Source organism: Protobothrops mucrosquamatus, unplaced genomic scaffold, assembly GCF_001527695.2.
Source record: "Protobothrops mucrosquamatus isolate PMUCROS unplaced genomic scaffold, P.Mucros_1.0 scaffold5680, whole genome shotgun sequence".
Classification (NCBI taxonomy): Eukaryota; Metazoa; Chordata; class Lepidosauria; order Squamata; family Viperidae; genus Protobothrops; species Protobothrops mucrosquamatus.
Window position 1 is genome coordinate 22,566 of NW_015391532.1, and position 12,634 is coordinate 35,199.

Consider the following 12,634-nt stretch of genomic DNA (forward strand, 5'->3'; position numbering starts at 1 on the left):
AATCAGAATAATGCTGGAAGGGACCTTGGAGGTCTTCTAGTCCAACCCCCTGCTCAGGCAGGAGACCTTACACCATTTCAGACAAATGGCTGTCCAGTCTCTTCTTAAAAACTTCCAGTGTTGGAGCATTCACAGCTTCTGGAAGCAGGTTGTTCCATTGGTTAATTGTTCTAACTGTCAGGAAGTTTCTCCTTAGTTCCAGGTTGCTTCTCTCCTTGATGAGTTTCCATCCGTTGCTTCTTGTCCTGCCTTCAGGGGCTTTGGAGAATAACGTGACCCCCTCTTCTTTGTGGCAGCCCCCCAAATACTGGAAGGCTGCTATCATTTCTCCCCTGTTTCTTCTTTTCTTTAGACCAGCCAAACCCAAGTCCCGCAGCCGTTCTTCGTATGTTTTGGCCTCCAGGCCTTGGATCATCTTAGTTGTTCTTCTCTGAACTTTTTCCAAGGTCTCAACATCTTTGTTTGTAATTGTGGTGACCAAAGCTGGACGAGGCAAGGAAGTACAAGGAGAGGAGGAGGCCTCTTGGAGCGCTTCCCACTTAATTACTCCAGGTGCAAATCCAGCTGGCGGAACTTCCCATCCGGTTTCTGCCAACGGGCACCTTTCTTGAAGTCCAGCTGCCTTCCGGTGGCCTTCCAGAGCTTGGCACTTCCCATCTACCTGGCAGGAGGCCGGAAGGTGTGGGAATTCTGTCCCTGTCACCCGAAGCGTGACCTCCCACTCCGCCAAGGAAGTGGGCATGAACGAGCCCAGGACTTTTTTTTCCCGTCAGGGTATATGAGCCGATGTGAATCAGACCATCAGAGCTTGCCCAGAGCGTAATTCCGTGAACTGGGGCTTGTTTCCGTGTTGGCACATTGGGAGGACAAGGGGAGGCCCCTGAGCTGGATGTCATCCTGTGCATTTCCTCAAAAAGGTCTAGAAACTCTCCCAGTGGCAGCCTTCGAGTGGGGTGGTGGTGGTGGCGTTTGGGCAGCTGGGTCAAGTGCCTGCCCTTCACTCAGACCCCTTTGGGTGGGTTTCGCCTGGCAGCCCCAGACTGACCGTTTGAAGACCCCCCTGCCCTAGGGATCTTTGCTGCTCTTCTTCTGCCTGGTTACCCAAGACCGTTTGGCAGCTGCAGCCATCAGGATGTGTGCTACCTTTTAGCCAGGTGTGGGGGCCCTGCCTTTGGTTCCCATGTGGGGCAGGAAAGGGGGTGAGAGGTTACGTGTCAGCTCTGCCATCTTCACTGCACATTGCAGAGCTTGCTGGCATCCTGCCATAGATGGAGGGAGGGGCAGAGGAAGTTAGGGAAATTATGCAAGTGGAGAGAAAAAGAGAAGGACGAGGGGGGGACAGGATAGCAGCCTTCCAGTATCTCAGGGGCTGCCCCAAAGAAGAGGCAGTCAAGCTATTCTCCAAAGCCCCTGAAGGCAGGACAAGAAGCAACGGATGGAAACTAACCAAGGAGAGAAGCAACCTGGAATGAAGGAGAAACTTCCTGACAGTGAGGACAATTAACCAGTGGAACTACCTGCCTCCAGAAGTGGTGAATGCTCCAACACTGGAAGTTTTTACGAAGAGACTGGACAGCCATTTTCTGAAATGGTATAGGGTTTCCTGCCTGAGCAGGGGGTTGGACTAGATGACCTCCAAGGTCCCTTCCAACTTTATTATTATTATTATTATTATTATTATTATTATTATTATTATTATTATTATTATTATTATTATTATTATTATTATTATTATTATTATTATTATTATTAAGGGTGTGGGGGGGAGGGCCAGGAACAGAGGAAAAACCTTACAGTTTTGCCTGGGACTCTTCAGACTCTGCCTTGATTTGCTGCGACCACTTAGTAGAAGGGCCCGTCATCCCTTCAACCAAATGGAGTGGGGTGTGTGTCTTTCCTTCCCAAAGATCCAGGGGGGGGCAGCCGGGCATAGAATCAAGATCACGCGAGGTATTAGTACCGCTTTATAAAGCCCTAGTGAGGCCACACCTCGAATACTGTAGCTAATTTTGGTCACCATATCACAAAAAAGATGTTGAGTGTTTGGAAAAAAAATCAGAGAGAAGAGCAACTAAGATGATCCAAGGCCTGGAGACTAAAACATACCAAGAACGGCTGCGGGACTTGGGTTTGGCTAGTCTAAAGAAAAGAAGAAATAGGGGAGACATGAAAGCAGCGTCCCAATATCTGAGAGGCTGCTACAAAGAAGAGGGGGTCAAATTATTCTCCAAAGCAGCAGAGGGCAGGATGAGAAACAACGGTTGGAAACTGACCAAAGAGAGAAGCAACCTGGAATTAAGGAGAAACTTCCTGACAGTGAGGACGATCAACCAGTGGAACAGCTTGCCACCAGAAATCGTGGGTGCTCCATCACTGGAAGAGGCTAGACAGTCACTTGTCTGAGATGGTATAGGTTCTCCTGCTTGAGTGGGGGGCTGGACTAGATGACCTCCAAGGTCTCTTCCAGCTCTATTCTATTCTATTCTATTCTATTCTATAATGTCTAATTCTATTCTATTCTATTCTTATTTCTAATTCTATTCTATTCTATTCTATTCTATTCCATTCCATTTTCTATTCTATTCTATTCTATTCCTTATTTCTATTCTATTCTTATTTCTAATTCTATTCTATTCTATTCTATTCTATTCTATTCTATTCTATTCTATTCTATTCTATTCTGTTCTATTCTATTCTATTCCGTTCCATTCTCTTGGGCGTCTTCCGGCTGCGGCGGGGGCGGCTGACTCACCCCGAGAGGAGAAAAGTGCTGATTTGAGTTCGAGTCTTGCTATAAAGCGCTCCTTCTGCCAGCAGCCAGTCCTGCCCAGAGGGAGGAAGGAAGGACCAGCCATGCCCCCTTCAGGCCCAGGTAAGCGTCGCTCCGGCCGCCTCCCTCCCACCTGCTCCCGGGGGTCGGGGGGGGGGCGGAGGGTTCTCCCCCCTCCCGGCAGAAGGGCGCCTCTGGCAGCGCCCACCTGAGCCAGGTACGCCAAGCCCCCCCCCGGGGCGCCAGGCAGCCGGGCAAGGGGGGCTGCTTCGGCTCTGCTCGGCGGGGGGAGGACCGGGACCCCCAGAAAGCGCCCCGGGGGAGCCACCGGATCCCTTGCGGGAGGAGAGGACCGGCCGGCTGGGTAGGGGGTCTCCGGAGCCCCCTCCTCCGGCCGAGCGCCCGGGCGCAGGCAGGCGAGCCCTCCCGCGGGTCCCGATCGGCGGCGCAGGGCAAGCGGAGCCTTCCCGGGGACGCCAAGCGAGGCCAGGCGGCCTTTGAGGGCGGAGGAGCGGAGCCCGGCCCGGCCCACTCGGGATGAGCGGTCCCGAGAGGATAAGAGGCGGCAGCCCCTCCCTTCTTCTTCTTCTTCTTTTTTTAATAATATTTTATGAATTTTCCAATTTTACATGTGAATATTTCAAAAGCCACGCGGTGACTGGGTTAATCGATAGTTCGATAACAAAATCTTTACTGCAAATCTCAGGTTATATAACATCAGATATTTCTTCTCTTTTTTTACCCTAAACTGTCTCGTATTCAGGTTAGTGAGTACATTTCTAATTACATCATTATGGCCTTTATCAATATATTTTTTTTAGCTTATACGTATCTTCATTACATTTAAACTTCATAAACGATCTATATCCTGTAGCCCCTCTTTTCTTTGACCCGTTGCGCGCTTCTGGTAGGGTTCCTGCCGAATTGTAGGGATGAATAGCGAGATGGGCGGCATATAAGTGGGATGGATGGTTGGATGGATGAGAAATGAGAGAGAGACAAGAGTTGGAAGGGACCGTGGAGGTCATCTAGTCCAACCCCCTGCTTAGGCAGGAGACCCTACACCATTTCGGACAAATGGCTGTCCAGTCTCTTCTTAAAAACTTCCAGTGTTGGAGCATTCACCGCTTCTGGAGGCAGGTTGTTAATAATAATAATAATAATAATAATAATAATAATAATAATAATAATAATAATAATAATAATAATAATAAAGTCAGAAGGAACCTTGGAGGTCATCTAGTCCAGCCCCCTGCTCAAGCAGGAAACCCTATATACCATTTCAGGACAAATGGCTGTCCAGTCTCTTCTTAAAAACTTCCAGTGTTGGAGCATTCTCAGCTTCTGGAGGCAGGTAGTTCCACGGGTTAATTGTTCTCACTGTCAGGAAGTTTCTCCTTAGTTCTAGGTTGCTTCTCTCCTTGATGAGTTTCCCTCCGTTGCTTCTTGTCCTGCCTTCAGGCGCTTTGGAGAACAGCTTGACTCCCTCTTTTTTGGGGCAGCCCCTGAGATACTGGAAGACTGCTATCCTGTCCCTCCTTCTCTTCATTAAACTAGACCAGACACACCCAGTTCCTGCAACTGTTCTTCATACGTTTTAGCCTCCATCCTGCTGATCATCTGTGTTGCTCTTTCTAGAATCTCAACATCTTTTTTTAACATCGTGGGGACCAAAACTGGGTGGAGGATTCCAAGTGTGGTCTTACTGAGGCTTTATAGAGTGGACTTAGTACCTCAAGTGATCTTGATTCAATCCTTTTGTTAATGCAATTTAGGATTGCATTGGCTTTTTTTGGCTGCTGCTGCACACGGCTGGCTCCTATTTGTCCACTAGGACTCCGAGACCCCTCCCACAGTTACTGCTATTGAGCCAGGTACCACCTCCTCCGTACCTGTGCATTTGGCTTTTCTTGCCTAAATGTAGTACCTTGCTTTTTTTCTAACTGAATTTCATTTTGTTAGATAGCGCCCAGTGTTCAAGTCTGTCCAAATCCTTCTGTATCTTCAGCCTATCTTCTGGGGTGTTGGCTATTCCTGCCAGCTTGGGACAGAGAGAGAGAACGAGAGATGAAAGAGAGAGATGAGAGAGATGAGAGCGAGAGAATGGGAGATAGATTCATAAGATAGATATAGATAAAGAGAGAGAGATTGAGGGATGAATGGATGTCTGCCCTTAGTTCTCTCCCAGCCCACGTCTCAAGCCAGAAGGGTTTAAATTTGTTCAGGTATCTTCTTATACTACCTTATTTCTGTAATTTCTCTTTCCACAAGCTTTTAGTTGTTCCCATCCTTTTAATATTGATATATTAATTTGGTTCTGTTTTATATTGTCCACTTTGTTCACTGTGGTTAAGCTGCTTTAGGATAAACAATAAGCCAAAAATGCACTCAGTACAATATAAGTCAATAGTGTAAATGTGTTTGCCATAATTAGTTTCAAGATGTCTCTACCACTTGCTATGCATTTATTGTTTTAATTAATTCTTTTATATATCGAATTTAATTACTATCCTCTTCTGTTATTAAATTATTATGCAAGCTGCTCTGGGAAAACTTTGAAGGCATCTGATAGTGGGAGTTTCTTCGTTCTCTCTGAGCTGGCTTGTTTTCTTGTAGACATTTCATTACCGTACTAGGTAACACCATCAAGATTGTGGCGTGAGTGTGTTTTGCTCGCTGTTTATATAACAGCAGTTTATCCTGTCAGTTTTGGTGGGAGTGTGGATTTTTCTCATTGCTAGTTCCTCTATTAGGATATTCTTTTCTGCTTGATTGTCTGGTGTTAATCCCTGCTTATCTGGGTGTGAGATGCTGGAGACAATCTGTTCACACTTTTTGTTTCCTTATTTATTTTTATTTTATTATTGCCTCTCTTGAAAAAGAGAATGGGCAGCTTGACAGTGCAGCTTGACTTAGGATTTTATTATTTTTAAATCATTATTTTAGTACATTTATAAAGGATTTTATTATTTTTAAATCATTATTTTAGTACATTTATAAAGCTGTCCAACTTTAAACAAATATTTAAAGCAGAGGTGGGAACCGTGGCCCTTTTATGAATGGCTTCTGGACTTCAACTCCCACAATTCTGGTTTTTCTTGCCTAAATGTAAACCTTACATTTTTCACCACTGAATTTAATCCTGTTTCATCATCGGCCCTTCCTGGGTTCAAGACCGCGGACTGGGAAGCAGCCCCTTGCTCCAATTCCCAAGGAAGCCGGGAGACCCATTGATCTCCCCACTCTTTTCTTTCCAGACGCCCGGCCCCTTGCTGGCTGCCTGCTGCTGGTTCTGCTTAGCGTCTCCCCCTCCATCCAAGGTAAGGCCACGGGATGGCATTGCATTGTACTATTGTGATTGGTTGCACAGCCAGATATTCAGACTGGATCCAGCCTCTTTTTACCCTCTATATCCAATCCTCACCAAGGACCTGGGATAGGCAGACGCTGTCGTTTGATGGGGTTAAAAGTCTCGTGGCAGGATTTCAGCCCTTCTGAGTCAAGCTGCCTTCCGCAATTGACCGATGGGGATTTTGTCAATGCCGACGGAGTTATTAATGTTTTTATTGTAGCAGTAGAAGAGCTACTGGCCGCCTGCCAAGCCTGACACCATCATGAATTCAGCCCCCCTCCCCACCCAGGCCTAATCTTTATGAAGGCAAGAAGCCAAGCGTGGCTTCTCTGCGGCCCCACAGCAGAGAGAGTGGGGCGCGCGAGGGTCCCGGAGATGGGAGGAGAGCGGGCAGTCTGGGATTGAAATAGGGGAAAGGGGTGGGAGGAAGGAGGAGAGGGGTGGTTATGGGGAGATAGGTGGTGCAGAGTGCAAATCCTCCATCAGTCCAGCCTCTCTTGGCTTCTGCTGAAGTGAACTGCAGCTGACAGAAGCGTCGGCTTTTTCATAAAGTGGGTTAGTCACAAAAGGAGCTCCCAGCCTCCGATGGATTCTGCTTGCCAGAAGAGCCTTTAAATTTTTTTATTATTTTATTTTATTTTATTATTTTATGTTATTTTATTATTTCATTATTTTATTTTATTTTATTTTTTATTTTATTTTTTATTTTATTTTTTATTTTATATATTATTTTATATATTATTTTATTTCATTTCATTTTATTTTATTTTATTTTTTATTATTTTATATATTTTATTTATTATTTTTTATTTTATTTTATTATTTTTTATTATTTTATATATTATTTTATTTTATTATTTTTATTATTTTATTATTTTATTATTTTATATTATTTTATATATTATTTTATTTTATTTTATATATTATTTTATTTTTTATTTTATTTTATTTTATTTTATTTTATTTTATTTATTTTATTTATTTTATTTTATTTTATTTTATTTTATTTTATTTATTTTATTTTATTTTATTTTATTTTATTTTATTTTATTTTATTATTTTATTTTATTTTATTATTTTATTTTATTTTATTTTATTTTATTTTATTTTATTTTTTATTTTATATTATTTTATGTTATTTTATATATTATTTTATTTTTCATTTTATTTTATTTTTTATTATTTTATATATTATTTTATTTTATTTATTATTATTTATTATTTTATATATTATTTTATTTTATTTTATTATTTTGTTATTTTATTTTATTATTTTATATTATTTTATATATTATTTTATTTCATTGCATTTTATTTTATATATTATTTTATTTCATTTTATTTCATTATTTTTATTATTTTGTTTTATTATATTATTTTTTATATTATTTTATTATATTATTTTATATATTATTTTATTATTAAGTTTATCGACTGCCCATTGCAGACCTCAGGCACAAAGATGGACGCAGGCCCCCTCCTACAAAGGGGAGCCCGAGGGGGGGCGCAGGGGTTGCACCCCCACCCAGCCCCACCCCATCCCGCTCTCTTTTCAGCTCCGGCAGCAGAGAAAGCAGAGAAGGGGTCCCGCATCATCTCCTCTCTCCGGTTCAGGCCTTACCTGGGTGAGTCCCGCCAGGCGTCCCCAGCTGGAGAGGGAGGGCTAGGGAAGGGGGGGAAGAGTTGCAGTCTGAACAAGCCACAGCTAGTCCTCAATGTTCAACAGTTCATTTAGTGACCGTCCGAAGTTACGACGGCACCCAAAAAAGTGACTTATGACCCTTTTTCACACAACCGTTGCAACATCCCCAGGGTCACGTGAGCACAACTCAGACCCTCGGCAACTGACTCATACTTATGACAGTTGCCCTGTGTCCCCTTTGGCGACCATCTGACCAGCAAAGTCAATGAGCGAAGCTGGATTCAGTTGATGACCATGTTACTAATTTATCAGCTGCAGTGATTCACTTAACAACGGGGGCAGAAAAGGTCCTAAAATGGGGCAAAACTCACTGAACAGAAATTTAGTACGTGTCTTAGCAGAAATGTTGGGCCCAACTGATGTCGTAAGTCGAGGACCACCTGTCCAATGAAATCCACAGGGGCCTGGTTGGGAGAACATCTGGCGGAGGGATTCTGGACGGCCACTGATCAGTGCCACCCTCTGCCTGTCAAGGGGTGGGTGGGGGGCTCCAGTAGGCACCCAGGTGGGCCTCTAAGATTCCTCCGTGGGTGAACAACATCCCGCTTTTCCTTTTGGCTCTCAGGACAGAAGATTCGGGTCTGCTGCCAGGGCGTAACCGCCTACACGGAGAGTGGCATCATGTACTGGCTGGCAAACGGCAGTTTTGTGGACCAGCTGTACCCAAACGGATCAGTGAAGGAGGAGCCCACCGTGTGAGTAGAGAAGGTCCAGCTGTTTTCTCCAAGGTGGGGTAGGCAACCTTGGCTCTTTTATGACTCGTGGACTTGAACTCCCAGAATTCCTGAGCCAGCATGGGGGAACTTTGGCTCCTTCATGACTTGTGGACTTCAACTCCCAGAATTCCTGAGCCAGCATGGGGAACTATGGCCCCTCATGACTGGTGGACTTCAACTCCCACAATTCCTGAGCCAGCATGGGGGAACTATGGGCCCTTTATGACTCGTGGACTTCAACTCCCAGAATTCCTGAGCCAGCATGGGGGAACTATGGCCCCTTCATGACTTCTGGACTTCAACTCCCAGAATTCCTGAGCCAGCCTGGCTCAGCTTGGAAACCTCTCCCTTTCCCCTCAGCGTGGCTGGCTCAGGAATTCTGGGAGTTGAAGTCCACGAGTCATAAAAGAGCCAAGGTGGCCTACCCCTGCTCCAAGGGAAAACAGGAGAGGCAGGATCTGTCCCGGGTTAAACTTCTACTTAGGAAAAAGGACACACCTTAGGAAAAAAAGCGTTAGTCCCGCTTTATAAAGCTTTCAGTTAGGCCACACCTGGAATACCTACGTCCAGTTTTGGCCCCCACATTACACAAAAAGATGCTGAGACTTTGGAAAAAGTGCAGAGAAGAGCAACTAGGATGATGAAAGGCCTGGAGACTAAAACGTAGGAAGAAAAATGGCTGCAGGACTTGGGTTTGGCCAGTCTAGAGAAAAGAAAGACTGGGGGGGGGGGGAGACAATATAGCAGTATTCTAGTATTTGAGGGGCTGCTCCAAAGAAGAGGGAGTCAAGCTATTCTCCAAAGTCACAAAGAAGGCAGGACAAGAAGCAACAGGTGGAAACTCATCAAGGAGAGAAGCAACCTAGAACTAAGGAGAAACTTCCTGACAGTAAGAACAATTAACCAGTGGAACCACCTGCCTCCAGAAGTTGTGGGTGCTCCAACACAGGAGCCTTTTAAGAAGAGACTGGATGACCACTTGTCTGAGATGGTGTAGGGTCTTCTGCTTGAGCAGGGGGTTGGACTAGATGACCTCCAAGGTCCCTTCCAACTTTATTCTGATTCTGATCCTGAAATGCACAACAGCTGAAGTCTGGTGGGTCCCCATTTCTAGTCTGGTGGGAAGAGAAAATGGGTGTGGGAAAAGATCTGGATTTAGTACTTCTGGAAGGAGCCAAGAACTGGGCATGGGGCCGGGGGACTAGCTGGGATCCAGGGAAGGAGCCGCTCCAGACAAGACGTCCAGTTCCCAGGATGCTTGTGCTGGCTCTTCTTCAGCTTCTCTTCTGCTCCTTGTCCACAGAGAGAAAGGCAGCCAGTTGACCCGATGCCTGATCTTCTCCCCGTTGAGGGCTCAGGACCTCCACGCCAGTTTCGAGTGCGTCATCACCGACCCCTCTGGCGTATTTCGGAAGGCCATCCGGTGGGATTATCCAGATAATGAAAAAGAGTGGAAGCCAAGCTCGCCAAGACTAGTGAGAAGAGCCCAGGGTGAGGAACATCAACCCAGCACACTTCAGGGCTGACCTGAGGGGCACGTAGGACCTGAAGGTGGAGGATCCCGCTGGGGTCTGGTTCTGGTGAATCCATCTGCCCAATCCACGGGTCCAAAAAAGCGGCCAACGCAGGGCGCCAATTCGAGAGCTCTGAAGATCCAGAGTCCCTGGCCTTGATGGTGGGACCCCATCTACCTTTCCATTAAATGGGTTTTTTCCATTAAACGAGAGCCTGAGTCATAGAAGAGCACTGTGGATCTTCACACGGACCCCAACGCTTCCCTCCGAGAAGGTGGCATGTGAGAAACAGGCTCTCCAGGACTGGAGGGAACAAAGTAACCTAACATCTTATGATGACTCCAGTGTCACAGCACATTTATAGAACACCCCCCTCCCCTTTATCTTTTATGCCCCCTCCGCTCTCTCTCTCTCTCTTGCATTTCAGAATCCACTTTTTTATATATATATAAATATTTTATTACATTTTGTACGGGTAGGGAAAGGATAGGGTAAATACGCGTATGGGAAGGGTTAGGAATAAGGAATTGGGGATAGGGTAGGGGAAGGTAGAATAATGGGGTTACCCCCAACAATAATCTCATGCTTTTAACAAGCAAACTACCGTCCGGATATACATATTGAGCAAACATCGTTTATATAATACTAAACAATTATAATGAGTAGAGTTGGCTATAATCATCTAATTAGAAATTAATAAGTAAATACAATTCCTCTAGGACTCAGTGTTTCTCAACCTTGCCAATTTTAAGGCATGTGGACTTCAACTCCCAGAATTCCACAGCCAGCATTGCTGGCTGTGGAATTCTGGGAGTTGAAGTCCACATGCCTTAAAATTGGCAGTAGATAACCTTAATTAATAAAATATCAACTAATTGTCGCCACTAGTATTTAAAATCACTAATAACGACGCTATTATTAACATAGAAGATAGAGCTTAGTAAAAAAAACTAAAATCATATATTCTATTTAATTCCAAGCTCTTTTCTCATTCTGTCGTATTCCTAACCCTTGATAAAAAAAATTTCCCAAGTTTTAAAGTAAATCGAACCTTCTTTCTCTTTCATCTCCAAGGTTAGATCTATATCCATTTCTGCACATTCTAAAATTTGGGTAATTATACTCTGGTCAGATGGTAGATTTTTCATTTTCCCAGAATTGGGGCAAATACTATTCTTGCAGCTGTTAAAAACCTGTAGTATTCAATAATCATTCTCTTTACCGTAATTAGGTCCTAATATTCCTAGCAAAAACAATTGCAATCCCGATGCCCCAAGGATCCATCGTCTTCTCCTTGAGTTGCATTTCATTTTAATGCACAGAAGAAAAGTTATGAAGACCTGAAAAACCCAGATTGTGAAGGAGAAAGTTCCGTTTCTGTAAAATGTTTCCTCTCCAACCGATACTTAATTCCCCTCCCTGCGGCGTTCACACCACCGATGATTAAAAACCAGAAATTTAAGTGCCACCATGTTGTTGGTTTTCCATGCTAGAATAGAGGGGGGTGGGATTATTTCCCCAAGGGACGGTTCAAAATTTGGAACGGGCTGCCATTTCCTAGCAACTTTAGCAATTCCTTGAGCAAAAGGCTCTTGGTGGCTCTTTCCCCAGATCTCGTGTTCATACCTGCACTCTACGTAGTCCTCAACTTACAACAGTTCGCTTAGTGACCGAAGCTCAAAAACGGCACTGGACAAAGTGAGTTATGACTGTTTTTCACACTTACGACTGTCGCAACATCCCCAGGGTCATGTGATCCAAATTCAGGCGCCTGGCAACTGACCCAATCTTATGACGGTCGCAGTGTGCTGGGGTCCCGTGCGATTCCTTTTATGACCTTCTAACAAGCAAAGTCAATGGGGGAAGCCGGATTCGCTGAACGACGGTGTTACTAATTGAACAACTGCAGTGATTCACTTAACAACTGGGGCAAGAAAGGTTGTAAAACGGGACAAAACTCAACAAACACTTCACTTAGCGACATAAATTTTGGGCTTATTTGTGGCCGTTGAGGACTACCAGTTCTGGAGTGTGGGGAGGGGGGGCTTCTTTGCTGCCTCCCCCCTGGAGAAGCCCCTCTGTACTCCTTCCCTGGGGGGGGATCCAGGGTCTCCCTGCCCTCCTGGACCCCCCACCCCCTGGGGGACTTCTTTGGAGGAATCTTGACAGCTGGTCCTCCACATACGACCGTCAGGAAGCCTGCCTATTACGGTTAGTTGTAAAACGGGTCGGTCATGTGATCAATGTAGTTATGGGGGGTTTGCAGTGGTTAAGTCAGGAGTAGGCAACCTTGGCTCTTTTATGACTCGTGGACTTCAACTCCCAGAATTCCTGAGCCAGCATGGCTCAGCTTGGAAACCTCTCCCTTTCCCCTCAGCATGGCTGGCTCAGGAATTCTGGGAGTTGAAGTCCACGAGTCATGAAGGGGCCATAGTTCCCCCATGCTGGCTCAGGAATTCTGGGAGTTGAAGTCCACGAGTCATGAAGGGGCCATAGTTCCCCCATGCTGGCTCAGGAATTCTGGGAGTTGAAGTCCACGAGTCATGAAGGGGCCATAGTTCCCCCATGCTGGCTCAGGAA

The 12,634-nt window shown here is 45.0% G+C and overlaps 1 protein-coding gene across 1 annotated transcript; it reads left to right on the forward strand.

Annotated features, from left to right (window-relative positions):
- The first annotated feature begins 2,836 nt into the window (after window positions 1–2,836).
- On the forward strand, window positions 2,837–10,258 carry LOC107299894 (interleukin-1 receptor type 2). The gene is made up of 5 exons (XM_015829238.1): window positions 2,837–2,872; window positions 6,028–6,090; window positions 7,679–7,747; window positions 8,390–8,519; window positions 9,844–10,258. Exons 1-5 carry the CDS (start codon window positions 2,854–2,856, stop codon window positions 10,064–10,066), a joined length of 504 nt encoding a protein of 167 aa, XP_015684724.1. The 5' UTR covers window positions 2,837–2,853; the 3' UTR covers window positions 10,067–10,258.
- The last annotated feature ends 2,376 nt before the right edge of the window (window positions 10,259–12,634 follow it).

Excerpts from the sequence above, each read along its gene's own strand:
- LOC107299894 (XM_015829238.1), top strand. Across the intron at positions 7,748-8,389 it reads CCGGTTCAGGCCTTACCTGG|GACAGAAGATTCGGGTCTGC; the intron begins GTGAGTCCCGCC and ends TTTGGCTCTCAG. Across the intron at positions 8,520-9,843 it reads GTGAAGGAGGAGCCCACCGT|AGAGAAAGGCAGCCAGTTGA; the intron begins GTGAGTAGAGAA and ends CCTTGTCCACAG.